Source organism: Protomyctophum parallelum, assembly GCF_964188405.1.
Source record: "Protomyctophum parallelum genome assembly, chromosome: 6".
In the NCBI taxonomy this organism is placed as follows: domain Eukaryota; kingdom Metazoa; phylum Chordata; class Actinopteri; order Myctophiformes; family Myctophidae; genus Protomyctophum; species Protomyctophum parallelum.
The window spans coordinates 44,266,946-44,279,848 of NC_139701.1; the positions used below are offsets into that span (position 1 = coordinate 44,266,946).

Here is a 12,903-nt window from a genome sequence, read left to right on the forward strand (position 1 = left end):
TGAGTAAACATGTGTCACATACATTAACTATGCAGCCCATGTAATGCGTCAATATAAACGCATCGATGAAAGAATAAATACATACCGTAAATAAATGAACGTTTTTTTCTAACGGGGTTCGAACTTGGTCCTCCGTTTGTCGGCATAAAGTTCCCCAGTCATGGAACATATGCCTACTACAGTGAGCCATTCTAGCCATGACAATTTGTAATCGTAATCAAATCATAGGTTATAAAAGCAGCCATCACAACTCAAAACGAACTGGGAACTAGATCAACTTGAAATCTCATTCAGATTCACACCGATTTCCAAAACTGTTTAATAAGCCTACAGATTTGTTTTTAACATCACCATCTCACCATCATCACCTATATAAGTTCACCTTATGGTAATTAATGTTATACAGGCCACATAGAAATAGTAAATATGATGCATGATAGGTTAAAGTAACAATTTCTTTATAACATGACCTAAATATGCCCAAATGCCACATTACACTGACGTGGCTTGGTCAGTCAATGTGTTCCAAATTATCAAAGCGAATGGTGCTAATGTTTCAGTTTCACACACAATATTCTGCCCATTTAAAGCGTCAAAATAAACGCATCAACGGATGACTGAATAAATAAATAATTGTCAACATCTCACAGGTTTCTAACTCCTCCCAATGTCAGCAGGAGCACACCAGTCTGAAGCATAGCCCAGTGTGCCATTATGTGCACTTCATCTCTGAACAGTAAATAACTCATAGAGTACAAACCCTGCAGTTATCACAACTCAAAACAACAGACAACAGAAAAGATTAACTTGAGATATCAACAACACTGAATGACTGAGGCCCCTGGCTTAGGGTGCATACTTAGTTTAGACTAGTCAATGGTCTACTCTAACCAATGACTAGTCTAAACCAAAAACTGTCTAAACTAAGTACGGCACCCCCCTGGCTCCTCTGTCTACCTTTATTCCTTCTATCCCTATTTCTTGGTCTTTGGTCTTTGGCATCGTTTTTGTTTTCAAAAAGCAAGATTCTGTAGGCTACAATGTTTTTTTTATATTTTATTTGTTCTCACTTTCTGATTGATTGAAATATTTATTTCAGTTTGCAGAAACTCTGTCGTCGATCCTAAGCCATTCCAGCCTGTCAATGGGCAGGGGTGAGGTGGGTTCAGGGGGTGAGGCCAAGTAGGAGCCTGACCTGTTTTGGGAAGTCTGGAGCCTAGTGTGTGAAGGGATTCGAACCCCTCCCTTTGGCAGCATAACGTTTACTAGACCTGGAGCATAATCCAGCACACCTTTCCTAGCAACAATATTGTGCAATCATATTCAAATGATGAGTATAAAACCGTGCAGCCATGAAAAAAAATGGGACGTGGACCTATAGATTAAGGTGAGATCTCATTCACCACAGGCACATTTATTTCCAACAAGACTGTTTAATAGCCTACAGATTGGTTGCATATCTCCAACCAAGACGGGGTTGTCTTCCTGTTTTAATTTTCAACAAAACATACGGCTAGCCTGAGTAGCCTCGGTCCCAGGCTTATACTGATCTGCGGCTATCGCAATGTGAGTGTCCGTCTGCCCAAGAATCGGATCGGATAACGGATTTGGTATGTGTTGGCATTGTGACAGAAAAAAAGTGAACATCTGCGCCGAAGACGCCGTTTCCACGGCGACGGAAGACGTCATTTCATTTTGATCTGATTTCATCCAAATCGGATACACGGGCCGTAACATTAAGATAAATTAATATCTGTTGGCGTGTCCTTATTAATTTAACTCGGGAGTGTACAAGTGGAACCGTACGGTTCCTGTGTCTGTTCTCAGACCTATAACCAGTACATTATTTAACATTTCGATGTGTTTTGAAACGTTTTTATCTTCTTCTAACCGGCGTTGCTTCAAAACGAACAGACCAATTGCGTGCTTTTGTACTGAATGACGTTGTGCCAGTCAGCCAATCGTCCATATCGGGTGACCCATACCAAAACAGGAAGAATTGCGGCTCTTAGCCGTAGTTGAGGAGACGGCGTGGATAGACAGGAGAAAAAAGTAATTGTACATTGTTTGATCTGCTAAAGATAAAGTTTTAAGAATGCATTAGGAAATAATGGCCTCTCTTGCTTAACTTCCATTGAAGTATGGACGTGTGTTTTATAGAGAAGTCTCAGTCAGACTGCATTGGTCCTGTTATAGTTAGACGTTTGGTTATGCTGGTATTTTATAATTAACAATACTATTACATTATAATAATGAACAAGCTTGATGTTGATCCAAATGTACAATTATGCAATGTTTCAGCTTGTTTCACATTGGAATGCAGCACATTAATCAGGACCCCCTTTTTTTTCTTCTTCCAGAATCACATAACAGTTTCAAGACTAGCAGCATTGAAGAAGACTCCTCAGCCCGTTGCAGCAAAGTAAATGGACACAATTTATGTACACTGACTACAGCTCCTCATCACTCTTAAGATGTCTTATTGGGCTAAAAGACGGGATACTGCTCAGGGGAGTACAACACACCCCCTGGTCTTCAACAACGTGCACAAAATGGTATGTAATTGTATTCCTCACTAAGGAACCCAATTTACTACTAAAATGTAATGTGATCCATTGGTATACAAATTAAATCACCCTGTCAGTGTCATGTTTTGTGTAAATGTTACAGCATTTGTTTCCCCCTCTAGACTTCTTTAGAGGAAACTACCACCAGTTTGATCCAATGCAGTCAAGCTATAGTGAAACGTACTGATTTTGTTTCTACAGGTATGTCGGGATACTGCTCAGGGGAGTACAACACACCCCCTGGTCTTCAACGACGTGCACAAAATGGTATGTCATTGTATTCCTCACTAAGGAACCCAATTTACTACTGAAATGTAACGTGATCCATTTATACAAATGTAATCTTTTTTTTGCATTTTTTCCCTCTAGACTTCTACCAACAGTATGATCCAATGTCGGTGGCTGATCACGGTTGCAATGGTAAGTGCAACCGAGACTGTCATGTAACATTTGTAGACATTTTCCAATCTATGTGTGACAGGTTGGATCTCTTCGAATGATGGTCATTGTTCACTTCTTGTCCACCTCTATGATTGATTGAGTACAGTTATACAATGTTTAAAAGCCCTCAGAGCTTGTTTCCATTGTGGTCCTGTGTATTCAATTCATCTGTATGAGTTCTCTCCTGATTAGATACTGAAAATGCCTTTTCTGTTTACTAAAGAAAAATAAATTGCTGTCACACACACGCACACAAACGTCTAACCTTTCCAAATGTGTGCAGTGATTTTTAAGTTGCATGAATGTTTGTGTTTTACAGATGGAACCACACAGATGGCCGGCGGTGACGGGCAGCTTATGAAAGGCAAGTCTATTGGACATAGTGTAATTCCTAATGTGTCATTTGCAGGTTATTTTCAATTTTCTTTTGAAGATCTTGCCATCCAGAAGATGACTTCAATGCTTGCTGAAGTACTTGTGGTGGTAAACGATCTGTCCAGGGATGTGCAGTTCATCAAGAAGGAGTTGGCTGAGGGCAACGTGACACCGGGTGGTACCCGGGGACCAGCCAACACACATTTTATGCTCCCCTTCCAGCTGCCAATTGCCAGTGAACACGACTTCAATGAGGCAGAATCGTTACTGATGGATCAATCAGTCCGTCAAAAGATGGTAAATTATTTGACAGACTGAACTGCATTCATTTATCAAATGTGGATAATTTCAGTGCGGTCTTGCTCATTTTTCCTCAAGGGGAAAATATGTTTTTAGCCCTATAGCTACTCGAGTACAATTCTAGTCTACAAACTCAAAATTTGTCAGAGCTTGTAGATCTGCTAATTATGAAAGGTTTTGAAATTGTTCAAATATACTGTTTACACAGACATGACCAATTGGGACAGAAGGGTTTGTGAGGTTTGGGGAATAGTGTGAAATTGAGTGACAGAATCGGTCTGGATCTACTTATTAAGCCCTGGCTAAAGTATGTGTGTAATAATGTAATAAATGACCAAAACATTCATAATTATTAGACATACAGTACATAGTATTTATAATGATAAATGCATCAAATCTTTTTTTTTATTAGAATTTATATATTTTTGTGCTTGTTTTGGCTGGTTTTTCGAGGGGAGATTTGACTTATTTATCTCGCAAAAGTTGGCTTGTATTTGGGTTGTGTTCGGAGGTGGGTTGGCTTACTTCTCTCATGAGAGATGGCAACACTGCTTACCTGACTGCCAGTTTGAGAGCCCGTTACTCACATTCTTGGTTTAAGAGGTTTATTATTCCAATAAGCACATCTTCAAATATGTTCTGATCACATCATTTTAAAGCTCACATTCTGTACTTTCATAATCTGTAAAGAGAAGATTTTAACAATGGATACTTGTGTCCTAAAGCAATGGTTCTCAACCTGTGGGTCTGAAGAAGAACTTTTAAGTCATTTTTAATACCTCGGAAAGAAAAGAAAAGCACCCCTAACTGTAATCAACACACAATCCGGGAGCTACTGTACCTCTGTGTCTCATTAGTTGTTGCTATAAATGTAGCAACATTAAACGGCAAGCCCAAATAGGCTGTGTGTGTGTGTGTGTGTGTTGTGTGTGTGTGTGTGTGTGTGTGTGTGTGTGTGTGTGTGTGTGCGTGCTCCATCAGGTGATGCAGGTGGTGCGTGAGCAGATCACCAGGACCCTGTCCACTAAGCCCACCTCTCTGGAGCTCTTCAAGAACAAGGTGAACGCTCTGAACTACAGCGAGATCCTTAAGCTGCGGCAGACGGAGCGCCTCCACCAGGAGGAGACCCTCGCCCCGCCCGTTCTGTGAGTGGCAAGAACACTAGCCTGGGGGGGGGTTGTACCATTTCACTAGAACACTAGCCTGGGATGAGGAGTACCATTTCACTATAGAACACTAGCCTGGGATGAGGAGTACCATTTCACTATAGAACACTAGCCTGGGATGAGGAGTACCATCTCACTATAGAACACTAGCCTGGGATGAGGAGTACCATTTCACTAGAACACTAGCCTGGGATGAGGAGTACCATTTCACTAGAACACTAGCCTGGGATGAGGAGTACCATTTCACTAGAACACTAGCCTGGGGGGCGTACCATTCCCTAGAACACTAGCCTGGGATGAGGAGTACCATTTCACTAGAACAGTGGTTCCCAAAGTGGCATCCGGGGACCCCTAGGGGTAATTGAGGGAGTTCCAGGGCGTACCTAGCTCAATTAGACGTATTTAGGAACCAAATGGACCCTTACTTATTATGGGTCTGTAACTCAGAGAGTGTCCAAATGGAACCAAATGGACCCTTACTTATGGGTCTGTGACTCAGAGAGTGTCCAAATGGAACCAAATGGACCCTTACTTATGGGTCTGTAACTCAGAGTGTCCAAATGGACCCTAACAGGTCCATTTGGACACCCATTAAATCAGGGGATCCGTAGCATAATGCGTGTGAAACTGGCGGTCCATGAAATTAATATGTTTCTGAATCACTGCTAGAGCCGTAAAAATCCTCCCTTATCGAGGTCACTGGCATATAGTCACTGGCCAGAACGTTCCACCCCTATGGAATGGACCTTTATAGACGGTGGTTTGTCCTGCCATGGTGCTGTGCTGTTACAATGTAAACACCACTGGCGTATTGTCACAATATGCCGACTGTCCATCCAAATTATTCAGTGGTTTCGGGTGGAAAAAAACCAAAACGGTTGCATCGTTCAAAAATGGCAGATCGAGGAGCGTTGCAGATCAGCTACATTTACCCATCCTATAACAACTAGGAGCAGTGCAGTGTTGTTTTTGGCAGCAAATTTCTATTTTAGTTTTATTCATAGTCTCTTGAATAGTTTTCACTTAGTTTTAGTCACCTGCAATGTTCTAGTCGTTTAGTCGAGTTTTAGTCGACTAAATGTCATACGATTTTAGTCGACTAAATCTACAGTTAATTTAGTCGACTAAAATGTGTTTTGACAGGCCTTGATGTCGTTGTAAGGACATTATGTTTTACTTTGGTTGCATGCTGAAAATAGCAGATATACAATCTCACAACGCGTCGCAGCTATTTTCAGCATGCAACCTAGCAAAAAACTGGATCTCTAACTACTAGTCCCTTCCTAACATTTTAGTCTAGTTTTTATTTGTTGACAATTGTCAGTATATTTAATCTTAGTATTAGTCATCATAGATTCGTTTTTATTTAGTGAAAAAAGGTAGTCGACGAACATTTTTCGTCTTAGTTTTAGTCGACGACAACAACACTGGAGCAGTGAGCAGCTTTTTCTGTCAGTGCTCCATTTGATTGGAACGAACTCCAAAGGTCCTTAAAAATCAGATCTCTGCCTTCCCTATAGACCGATTCCGTAGCGGGTCTCATGGTCGCAGCCTACGTATTTCCTTTAGGCGGACTCGACATAGCTGCGGGAGTAAAACCCAAACCAGGCACACCTCTTCCACTACAGTGAACGGCAGAGTTTGCCTCAAACTTTACTCCTTTACCTGCTTTTTTACTAACACTAACATTACAAAGATGCCCAGAACATCGAGATGAACCTGTGTAGTTTATGGCTGCTCCAACAGTAGTGGCAACATAAAAAACAAAACAAAACGGAATGTCCAAATATCCACTGTGGTGGCTGAGACCAGAGCCATTGAGTAATGGTTGAGACAAAGCAGTGAAGGGTCCTGAAAGATACATAATTTCAGTCTTACCCAATACCCAATCTTTCTGTTTTATGAACACTGGCTGCTGTATTTTATACCTCATACTAAAAATTTAAAGTATGAGGTATAAAGTACAGCAGCCTTGTGTTAATAAAACAGAAATATTTGGTATTGGGTAAGACTGGCGTTATGTATCTTTCACTGCTTCGTCTCAACCATTACTCAATGGCTCTGGTCCCCGCCAACGCGGTGGATATTAGACATTCCGTTTTTATTTATTTTTTATGTTGCCACTACTGTTGGAGCAGCCATAAACTACACAGGTTCATCTCGATGTTCTGGGCATCTTTGTAATGTTAGTGTTAGTAAAAAAGCTGGTAAAAGAGTAAAGTTTGAGGCAAACTAACATCAGTCACTCTGCCGTTCACTGTAGTGGAGAGGTGCGCCTGGTTTGGGTTTTACCCCCGCAGCTACGTCGAGTCCGCCTACAGGAAATACGTAGGCTGCGACCATGAGACCCGCTACGCCGGCTACGGAATCGGTCTATAGGTCAATTCAGGGAAATGATTTCTAGCACTTTTACTCAACAATGTAACTGTTTTAATTTATTCTCATCTCATCTATTATAGTTATTTTAGCTTTGGACACTTTCTGTTTTACAATTCATATATTTTTATATTGCTGTATTTAGTGTATGTTGTTGATTTTGTGTTTTTGTATTTTCGGCTACATTGAAAATGAGGGCCTGCCCCTCAATTGTACTCCCAAGTTTAAATAAAGGTTATGATGAGCTTATGGCCAATGGCAAATCACATCTTCATACGATGAAGTAGGGCGTTAATTTATGAACAAACACAAGATGTTAAAATATGGAGGTACGACGTTTCTGCCGGACGTGTGCCTGTGCGTGCGAGTGTATGCGTGCGTGTGGGTTCCGACAACTTGGGATGCCCAAAGAGGAGGCCAAAAGGCTGGCAGAGTATTGTTCTGTCTCTGCTGTAATTGTCAGCCGCCACACATATGGCGGAGACGCTGCTGCTACTTATACCCATAGATAGAGTACTGGGTGACATGCCTGTCGTAGCATGAAAACACATGCCATGGTTTTGTAAATGTATAACCTTACTGCACCTATAATATGTGTTTCCTTGTATGCATCTCCTTTTTGTGTGTGTGTGCGCGCCCGTCCGTCCGTCCGTCCAGTGAGCTGAAGGAGCGTTTGAAGCCGGAGCTGTTGGAGTTGATTCGCCAGCAGAGACTCAACAGGCTGTGTCAGGGAACGCTGTTCAGGAAGATAAGCAGTCGACGCAGACAGGGTAACACGCTCACAGACACACATGCGCACATGCACACGCCGCGCACATACACGCACACACAGACGGACACACACACACTAAGGTTACCACAGTTTACTAAAACGAATACAATAAAAAAACATTTTATCCAACTAAAATAAGATAAAGAAAACGACACTGTATTTTGAGTGTTGACAAAACGAAAGTGCTGTTTTTAGTCCTATTATATTATATTTCATACATGTCTAGTATTTTGGGTAGATCCATCTTCCACTTTCTTAGCAGTGCCAGTTTTAACTGATTTTTTTTTTGTAAATTACAATAAAACATTGTTTTAAATAAACTAAAACGGCAAAAAAAACGCTTTTAAAAACGTACCTGCAGATAAGCTGTGGTACTGCAGGCTGTCTCCCAATCACAAAGTGCTTCACTACGGAGACGTGGATGAAGACGCAGACAGCCCACCAATAGAATCACTGCAGGAGAAGAGTGAGTTACTACCCACCAATAGAGCGTCGCAGTCCCGCCCCCTTTCATGACGACGCCAGGCCCAGGAAATAATTCCCAATGCATTTTACTCATAGACATTTCAAAACGTATTTATTTAAAGACCTTATAAGCGTCGTACAAACCCAACTCGAGTCGTGACAACTCATGAAATTAAACACAATATGTTGGACCAAACAAAAAATTGCAAAATTACAATTACAAAAAAACCTGTTTTCTTCTTCTTTCTAATTATTTTTTCGGCCCTAAAATGTTTGTTTTTTGTCATGATTTGTCACAACTCGAGTTGGCTTTGTACGAGGCTCAAAAGGTCTGTAAATAAATACTTTTTGAAATGTCTATGAGGAAAATGAACGGGGAATCATTTCCTGGGCCCTGGTAGGGGGCGGGACTGCGACACTATAGAATCACTCCAGGAGAATTAGTGAGTGACCTGCCCTGGAATCATGGATACCATCTGTTCATTACTTGCGCAAGCAGAGCGCGCAAGTAATAATTTCGCCCGGTCTGTGTGCACCGTGCCAGCCAACCCGCCACTTGATGCGTAGGCAAATAAAAGAGCAAATTTGTGCCTGGTTTGCTGGGACCAGATTACATAAATGACCATATGTCTTGCGTCATCATTTAGAGCTAGTCATACGTATACTATATACATAATCAGTAAAATAAAATAAAATAGTACATGGTGTGTATATGTATGACTAGCTCTCAATGATGACGTAAGAAATATGGTCATTTATGTAATCTGGTCCCAGCAAACCAGGCACAAATCTGCTGTTTTATTTGCATACGCATCAAGTGGCGGGTTGGCTGGCACGGTTTTTGGCGCAAAGTAACCACAGTATACCGCTAATCAACTTACAACTACATACTATATATAGTATATGTATAACTGCTCTCAATGATGACGTAAGTAATACAACATTATGTTTCTGGGGTGTATAAAAGTAACGATAGTGTCAAAAAGTTAACCATAAAGCTTAACGTTAGTGTATTGTGCAAAAACTAAGTATATATCTAAGTATATATAAGTATATATGCAAGTATATATTATTCTAGAAAGAGAAGAAATATATACTTTCAGAGGGGACCACTGACCTAAAGAACCACTGAGGAATCAGGAATGACAGAGAATATGATATAGGTGGGGGAGTTATGTTTGCTATAAAAGAAGATATTTCCATTGAAATAATTCAAAATGAAATCAGGATATTAGAAAGAGTAGAACACGTATGCATACATGTAAAAGATAAAGATCTATATATCATTCTTATGTACAGATCACCTAAAACAGACCTTTCGAATTTTAACACATTTCTCTAAAACATGGTAAAGTATCTATCATCTCCGACTTCTGCAATTATGATAATAGGAGATTTCAATGAAGACCATTATACTGAGAAAGATAGAAGTATAAAGACCTTGTCAAGATTAGGCTTTAAACAATTAAATACAAATCCAACTACAGATTACGGAAGTATTTTAGATCATGTATATTTTAACAAATGTGAAAGTATTATTACAAAAATTGAAGTTAGAGACACATATTACTCTGATCATGATTTAGTATTAATATCACTATAGTCCAAGATGAAATACATTTCAAACAATTGACAATTTACAATAAATAATAAAATAATTATACTGTATTACATATTTTAATTCAGTTTATATACCTTTTTTTCATCACATCAATGATTTATTTTTCTTTGAAAAACTAAAAAGTGATCTAGAATATTTCTAAATTGATAAAAGTGTATTTCTTATATAGATAGAAACTTGAACCATACTTAATAATACTAGGTGTTTACATGCATGAAGTAGATGGGTAGCAAATACACCTAATAATTAGACATTTCAATTTCAAGTGCTTGTTTTCAGTAACACAACATTTCGCTGCCTCCTGCATTATGTGACATTTAGAAACAGCAGGACGGTTCTAGATGAGGGGGTGTGTCCTGATGGGAAAATCATGCATGTGCATACTCTCTAATCTATTACGTATCCACGTTGTTGCTGATACGTCATCATCAGCCAGCGCCACTATCTGTCCAGGCTTTCTCACTGTTGAAAAGATTAGCGCCAGTTCGAGACTCGACAAAAAGTAAACACTAGTTTGATTCACTAGTAGTCCACTATGTCAGTACAAAAAAAACTGCCGCCCGTGTGGGGTGAGTTTAGTGAATGATGAAGTCTTTTATCATCTGGTGAAAGAAATGCAAATGGCACTCCTTTCCATGCCATGCCGGAAGGCAGCGTTCAGGAGAATTGCTTTTGAAATCCATGTCGTACGGGTCTCGACGGGTCTACAATTTGACCCTGACGACTGCTGTACTTTCTGTACTCTTCCTCTCTCTAATTGCCATTCATTTTCTTTCTTTCTTTCCTTCCTATCTCCTCTCAGTTCCCGTGGCAGACATCAAGGCCTTGTTAACGGGTAAAGACTGTCCTCACATGAAGGAGAGCAAAGGCAAACAGACCAAGGTGAGCACACTTCTCCTTCCACTCCTTCTCTATGCTATGATGACCTAAACTATGGCTAAATATATTGTCAACAAATTTAAGTTGTACCGGTACCCTACAGTGTGATGGCAAAATGGCCACCATTGTAAACTATGAACATGGTCAATGATTTGCCATTGTCCAGTAGTACGCAGCGTATCATATATTATATCATACGAAATGTACGAAATAAAAAGTGTGCTGTAATTCATTGTAGTTAGTGGCTGTAGCCTAGCCTTAACCCATTCAGTGGTGTTTTAAGGATTATGTTATACTTTTAGCTATTGAAAAATAGTAGATCTACAAGCTACGAGCCTTGAAAATGTGGTGCGAATCTTTGAATATTTATTTTTTCAGAGCGAGTTTTAAACACAAATCTTTGCTTCTGGGGTAGAATCTGAATCTGGTCTCAGTCCTAAGTGTGTGTGTGTGTGTGTGTGTGTGTGTGTGTGTGTGTGTCCTCTGTAGGAAGTGCTGGATTCAGCATCATGTACGACGTGGAGGAATACAGCCTCAACTTCATCGCCTCGTCCAGAACAGACGTGAGTCCAGCTGGGTCCAGTGTTGTTTTTGGGGGCAGTCATAGTCGTTTCCCTTCAGTTTTAGTCACATTTTAGACACCTGGAGTGTTTTAGTGTTAGTCTAGTTTTAGTCGACTAAATCTACAGTTGATTTAGTTGACTAAAATGTATTTTGGCGGGCCTTGATGCCGTCGTAATGACGGACGTTTCTTTTTCACTTGCTGAAAATAGCCGATCTACAAGCTCACAACGTGTCGTGAGTCGTGACACGTTGTGGACTTGTAGATCGGCTATTTTCAGCATGCATGTGTAAAATGACTCGAACTGGATCTCTTGTCCACTAGTCCCTTCCTAACATTTTAGTCTAGTTTGTATTTGTTGACGAAATCATCAGTATATTTAGTCTTAGTTTTAGTCACCATAGCTTAGTTTTCATTTATTTTCTATGTAATTTTCGTCAGTGGAAAAAGGTAGTCGACGAACAGTTAAAATGAGATAGGGAGGTTGGGCCGGCTAACTGCAAATGAGCATTATTGGAAATGAAGCATTATTATTCCATAATGAGACAGCTCTGAATATGACACATCACTGCCCCCTGGTGGTTTAACATGTGAACACGTAGATGATTGCTGTAGTTCTCTGTTGTTCTGCGTTTGTAGTTCTGCCTGTGGACGGACGGTCTGAGCGTGCTCCATGTTGTTGCTCTGTGGTTGTTGTAGTTCTGTTGTTCTGTGTTTGTAGTTCTGCCTGTGGACGGACGGTCTGAGCGTGCTCCATGTTGTTGCTCTGTGGTTGTTGTAGTTCTCCTGTTGTTCTGTGTTTGTAGTTCTGCCTGTGGACGGACGGTCTGAGCGTGCTCCTGGGGCGCGACATGAGCAGCGAGTCGATGCGCAGCGAGCTGGAGATCAAGCTCCGCCTCCTGGACCTGGAGAACGTGCCCATCCCCGACAACGCCCCGCCCATCCCCAAACCGCCCAGCAACTACAACTTCAACTACGACTTCAGCCAAGCTGAATAGTAGAAAAGTGTGTGTGTGTGTGTGTGTGTGTGTCAATTTTAAAGGTGTGCGAAAACGTCACACCTGTTGACTGTCATTAGGTAATTACTGTACCACATAAACTGACTGTTCTTTTTCCGACTTCTTTTCTGCGTCGGCTTTTCTCGTTTTATTTATTTTTTTATTCCCCGAAAAAAAACTCAGCAAACGCATTATTAGGTTTGCTAATTATTTCTTAAATCAAAACTGTTTAATCGTTAGTTGATAAGAAAGTGGACTCCTTTGACCCATTAATCAATTCCCTTTTTATTCCTATTTTTTATCCAAGAGAGAGGTTTTATTTTTATATGTGCAATAGCAGCATAATGGAGAGGATTCTTCAATCGTAGGCTATAATAATAC

The 12,903-nt window shown here is 40.5% G+C and overlaps 1 protein-coding gene across 1 annotated transcript; it reads left to right on the forward strand.

Moving 5' to 3' along the window:
• Positions 1–4,667: 4,667 nt before the first annotated feature.
• On the forward strand, positions 4,668–12,395 carry LOC310860012 (engulfment and cell motility protein 3-like; the record flags this gene model as incomplete). The annotated part of the gene is made up of 6 exons (XM_083766775.1): positions 4,668–4,828; positions 7,883–7,995; positions 8,359–8,463; positions 10,886–10,965; positions 11,452–11,525; positions 12,331–12,395. 6 exons carry the CDS (start codon positions 4,668–4,670, stop codon positions 12,353–12,355), a joined length of 558 nt encoding a protein of 185 aa, XP_083622901.1. The 3' UTR covers positions 12,356–12,395.
• Positions 12,396–12,903: the final 508 nt, after the last annotated feature.